The 6,000-nt window shown below is 43.6% G+C and overlaps 1 protein-coding gene across 1 annotated transcript in view; it reads left to right on the top strand.

Moving 5' to 3' along the window:
- Positions 1-6,000, top strand: part of LOC102042620 (serine/threonine-protein kinase PAK 3) — an 89,834-nt gene that overhangs the window by 67,231 nt on the left and 16,603 nt on the right. Inside the window, exon 8 of the mRNA XM_005419837.3 lies at positions 3,351-3,414. Within this exon, the coding sequence (XP_005419894.1) occupies positions 3,351-3,414 (64 nt within the window). The remainder of the gene's footprint in view (positions 1-3,350; positions 3,415-6,000) is intronic.

Raw genomic sequence — 6,000 nt, forward strand, 5'->3', positions numbered from 1 at the left:
TCTCATCCTTGCCCTGCCACTGATGGCTGCTGTGAATGCACAGGCTGGAGCCTTCCTTAGCTGTGAGATTTCAGCTGCTTACAGAGTTTCCTGCATCCTTACCAGGCTGACATGAATCTCAGCGACCTTAGGGAGTATCCAAGGGATAAATTCAATAGCTTTAGCTGAGGGCACAGTGAAATAAATTCCAGAGCAGGTGGTTACCTGCAGGTATGTCAGCTTATACAGAGAGGAATTCTGCTTCTTCAGCTGATGCTAAATGTTTGAGGCAGGCTTCCCCCTCTGAGATATACAGGTACCCTGCATCCATGAGGTCAAGTATGTCTATCATTTATATGCCAGATTGGGACTGAGCCCTGGAGTTTTGGGGAGTTACATCTTTGAAATGTTACATGCTTTCATGCTTTTTCTTTCTTAACAATTTGCTACCAAGTGAGCAAGGTCTGAATGTCTGCCTTGGGCAAATTGTGATGTGGGCAATGAAAATATTTTTGTGCTTTCATGAAGCTATCTGAAAACAGGCATGATGCTTTTTTATTGAGTCTTGAACTAATTATATTTGAGCAGTGTGGTGCTTGTTCTATTTTAACTTGCATGACTGCTCCACCTTGCCTACTTCCCTCACAACTCTTTCTATGCTACTTTTAGGAAGATGTCCTCTGCCTTCTTTTATCTAAAATTGCTTTCATAATTCTTTTCTGCTTGAAATAGCTTGAGTTCTTTTAGGGCTTTTAGTTTTATTAGTGAGTAAAGACTGTAATATTGAGATAAGATCAAATAAAATTCTATCTGTAATGAAATCATGACTATGTTCCACTGATAACTATGAAACAGAACTGGCCCAATTCAGCTTTCTTATCCACTTAATTTAGGACTTGATAAAGGAAAGTGCTTAAAGACATCAAAATAGCTGATAGGTTTATCTTTTGTCAAGAGCAGGGAGTGCTTGTCTGAGCAGGAGCTGTGTACCTGTCACTGTGTTGATTTTAATGCTGTAATGTTTGATGTACATTGGCTTAAGTACAGGGAACCAGCTACAAACAACTGGGTTGGAAAAGCAGCTGCTCAAGTCTTGAGGAAAAACTCTGGAAATCTGAACTTCAAAACTAGTGGCGAATTTGGAAAATCATTTTTAAAAATCTTTCTTCTTCAGTCCTTCTCTGTATTCTTTTCTGAAGTGAATGAACTTCCATGAACTTGTGATATCTGGTCTAGTAGATACACCTTTCCATTAACTTGCTGAAAGTAGCACCCAGCCAGGCACTGGCAGCACAGTGTTCTTCCTGTTGTCCAGCCCAGCACAGAATTAGAGCAGTGTTTGATTTACTGCTGCAGAGCTCGTGGGGTTGTGAGCCACAGGGTGTGAGACAGTCCCATGTGGGACAGTCTGGCCTCATCACCCATTGTGGACTTCTTGCCACTGACAACTGAAGTTAAACCTTGCCCTGCTTGACACCTTCTTGCACATTTGGAGATGTCAGGAATCTGATGGGAAGGGAAAAAAGCAGTGATTAGGATATTTTGTTTGTGCCTACTGAAAGAGTCAAAATCTGATAGTCTCAAACAAATCAAAAGTCCTAATTCAATAAACATACTGGTTTTTCTGGTCTGGTAGTTTCCTTGATAGAATGCAAACAGTGAAGCCTAAGGTGGTGGCTCAATGCAAATGTCTTCTAAGCACTTACCTTGGAATGTACATCACAGAAATAGTTTAAGAAGATGAGTTCAGAAGGAAAGACTTCCGTGATCTGCAGCTCATTTCCTTTGACAGATCTAGCTGTATCCCTGTATTACAAATACAAACACATGTTTGTTTACCTGTGCATCCAAAACAAAAATAGGTGATGCCCCATTCCCTCTTAGTAGTCACAAACTCCTCTTCCCCCTGTCCAGGCCATTTGTATGGAACAGAGAGGTCTTCAGTATCCAAATGGGCATCTGACTGGATGCCTGGCCAGGAATCTGCCTGCCAGCACAGTGAGAAGACAGGGCATCAGCACCATCTGGTACACTCCCTGCTACAGCAGTTTTGCAGCCTTTGGCAAGAGTGTTAATGGGAGCTGCAGGAGAAGAGGTTTCCTTTGCCCCACATGCTCACTCCCCTTGCCCAGAGCTCTGGGAATGCCAGCCAGGGCTGATGATGCCTGCTGCCTGGGATGCCCACACAGTCTCGAGTGCCCTGAAGTGGTCCTGCCCTGCTGTGCCAACCTGCAAGAGTCAGGTGGACTGGTATGTCAGGAGCCCAAGCTGAGGAACCTTCAGAACCCGGTTAACTTTTCATAGTTTCATCTCACTGAAACACATGGCATAAAGAAAAGCTCATTCTGCTTCTCTAGAGCAGGTCTTCACTACAAAATAACTCTTCAGTAGAGAAGACCATGACTAGAGGACTCTGGGGCTCCCTTCTAGCTGGCTAGAAGGAGGGATAGGAGATGAGAAGGTATAAATCTCCTGCTCACACTGTGGAGCTTGACCATCCCACTGCTGCAGCATGGAGCTTCTGGGAGGCAGCAGCCCCTTGTTTTGTCTGTCTTCTGCATCATATCAGCTGGGCTCAGGATCAGCATCCCTTTGGGCAGCTGTCTGTGTCACACCAGCACCCCAGGAGCACTGCTGTCCTTGTTACCCACCCTGCTGGTTTCAGGAGAACATGAACACAGTGTGTGTGTGGTGGTGAGAGGGTGAGTCCAGTGTGAGTGATGGGGCTGTGTCACATGGAAAACCAGCAGTGTGGTTCTTGAAATGGTGCAGGGCAGGGATGTCTTCAGAACTTAGCCTGGAAACCAGTGATGGGGCCCTGGTTCTGAAAGCCCACCATTCTTGATGGTAAAATGAGATGCTGTTCACTGCAAACATTAATGCATTCTTGTGGCAAACTGCTGAAAGGTTGAGATGATCTCCTCCTCTCCTGGAAGCACTTGCAGTACTCTTGCTGTTCCAAAAATGGTACCTGTTCATAAAAAAGTGAACAGAAAGTACATTTAATCTTTAGAGGTAGTAAACCTTTTGTTGAATCACAGTGTGTTTATGCCCAAGAAAATACAGGCAGTGTTGTTCCAGCTCTCCTTAATGTTTGTAGAGAACAAACACTTGCATTGGTGCTTCTTGTTTTCTGATCTCTGTCTGTTCTCCTTCTGTTTAGTTTCTTGTCAGGGTAACCCTAAAGGACTGTAGCAAATCAGTGTTTATGGAGGCCATCTGTGCTGTGGAGCTGCCTCTGTTGTTGCTGTTGTTGTTACCCAACTGACCACAAATGGCTCAAAGCCCCAGACAGTGGGGCTGCATTTCGGATCTGCTGGAAGGTGGAAGCTCTGGTTTGAAGTGAGAATCTTGCATTTTGTTTCTTTCAGGGAGCATTGTGAGTGTGGGAGATCCTAAGAAGAAATACACTCGATTTGAAAAAATTGGCCAAGGGTAAGTCATATCCCAGTTACTTGTGCAAAACCATGGGCCAGGTATTTTGCTGGTGGAGCATCAAGCATGAAGATAGGCAAGCTCCAAACATGTTCAGATGTGATCAGGTTTAGATCCTCCTGTCTTTCAGTACTGATCAGAACTTATAACTGTGGTCAAAAGTAATTGAAAGACAACTTGATGCTGACAGAATCTCATCTGCAGCAAGGAGAAGGCCTGAAGGGTCTATTGTCCCTCAAGTGTGTGGCTCTTGTTTGCTTTTTTTCTTAGGAGAAATCATTTTTGTATGTCTCAAAATAATACGACCATGCTGAAGAAAGGAGAAAAAACATTATTACCTAAAAGAGTAACTTACTACCTGATAGCTGTCAGCTCTCAGTAATGTTTATTTCAAATATTTGCTTTAAACAATATTCAGTGGTCAGGCTTATAACCACATAGTTTAGAAACCAGAGATTAAGTAATAAGCTTTTTTTTTTCTAGCAGGGGTTGTAAACCCCAAAAATTCAGTAATAGATACAGTGCTAATACACTTCAGAGGAAAATACATCATCTGCCTGATGGCAGATCCCTTGTGGATCCTGCAGGTTCTAGGCATTTATTGAAAATAATCACCCAAGGCATTCCCTTTTGAAACCCAGCTTTGCTAACTGTAAATTGAATCAATTTGAAATATTTCCTATGTGAGGAGGCAAGAACAAAAGAACTTACCTAAAAATTAGGTATCTGACTTGCATTTTAACTATGGGCTGCCTGCACCATTGGTGTTTCCTTGGCAGTGTTGTTCCAGAAGGAGTGGCACCATCTGTGTAACGCCAGGACACTGCTGGCAGTGTGTTTGCTGGCATCAGGAGATATTTTTCTACCTTAACTATTTGTGAGGTCTGAGCTCAGAGTAGCCTGTTGCTAGCCTGGAATAATTAATGTACTGCAATAAGGCTGACACACCCATGCCCTTTCTCTGGCAGGTTTTATCTTAGATCTCTGTGATTTGGTAGGGCCCTTGTGGGAAGGTTTTTATGCTCCATTCGTTGTATAAAAACCCTTTCTCAAATTCCAACTTGCTTCCTATCTGAAGCTTTGGTTCTTACTGTCATTTGTAAAATGTCAGTGGAAACTTCAAGCTGTGCCTGTCTCTTAGGAAAGAGGTGTCAGCTGAACAAGTGAGAGCAGAATAAACATGCATGTGAAGCAGATTATTGCTGTCACTGTGAGAATGTGACCATCACCCTCACATGGGAGTGAGCTTGTACAAAGGTGCCTTGACAGCTGGTGGAAAGACAAGTGGCTGGTATGTGGCCTAAAAGGGTATCTAAAAGGATTTCCTCCAGCTTTTAGTACAGCCTGAAAATTGCATAGCCTCCTTGGAGAGGAGTGTGCTGCCATAACTAATTCATGCCTCTAACACTGCAGGCTAACTTACTGTGATAGGAAAAGATCCTAAAGAGAAAGATCATCAGAAAGGTAATCAAACAGGATGATCAGGAGCACCCAGAGTGCTACAGGGCTGGGGTTTGGGTGTCTGCAGCAGTGCTGGGCTGTGGCATTGCCTCAACAGGTTATTTGCTCAGTTAATGCAGATGCCAGTTTCTGAGCTGCCACCTCTGCAGTGAGTGGGGTACAGCTGTGCCAAAGGCAAGTGTTGTGGTGTTGGAAGTGAGCAGGTTTTTAGTAGCAAGGCAGGGAGAGGTGTATCTGCCCAGAGAACTGCAGATAGAGAGCACTGGCCAGCACATTGCGCTGCATGGCTTCACACAGCTGGGAAGTTAATAAAGACTGTGATGGTTTTACAGCCACTTTGCAGTGAACAGTAGTCAGCAGGCCTGTGCTGCAGAACAGGTCAGTGCTGAGTCCCTGTTTTGTCCTCTGTCTCCAGCTGAGGACTGAAAATGTTGCTGACACCAGAGGAAACTTAGTTTTAACTAGCACTTGATAAAGAGGTTGTGTTTGCTCAAGCAGTGTTAGCTCTTGTAGCAAGACAAATTAGTCTGGAGCCATGAGCAGCCTGGTTAGTACAGCACTGCGTCACAGTGACACAGATCTAATGGTGAGTCCTGGCACCTGCCTAACTGCAGTAAAGACCAGGTGCAGCAGAACAGATTAAAAGTTACTGGTCAGAAATGAGTGGCTTAGAAGTAAAAGTTTGGAATGCAGAATTGCATTTAATTCGCAGCTTCACTTAAATTACCTTTGTCTAAACTCCTCACAAGTAGGTGGCCTGGAGCATTCCAAAAGCATTCTAATTTCAGGAGCTGTTTTGAAATAAGGCCTGATACGACTTTGCTCAGGAGAATCATCACAGTGTTAGCAATTCTGAATAAATGTTGTTGACTTCTTATGAAAACAAATTGGATTAATCTTGTCAATTAGTCATAGGAAAATGCGTTTGCCTTTATATTAAAAGAATGCCTAGCATGCCCAATGAGAATATTGCTCTCAATGCAGAAATAAGGTCTCTGTTGAATTAAACTGCTTCTGAAATGTTTCAGCCTGCAGGTAAACAAACAAGTCAGGGGATCATGTGAGAAAGAGCAAACTCATTTTGGCACTTCCAGTCACCGGGACACTTGCAAGATAAACATTCCT

Source organism: Geospiza fortis, unplaced genomic scaffold, assembly GCF_000277835.1.
Source record: "Geospiza fortis unplaced genomic scaffold, GeoFor_1.0 scaffold157, whole genome shotgun sequence".
NCBI lineage: Eukaryota > Metazoa > Chordata > Aves > Passeriformes > Thraupidae > Geospiza > Geospiza fortis.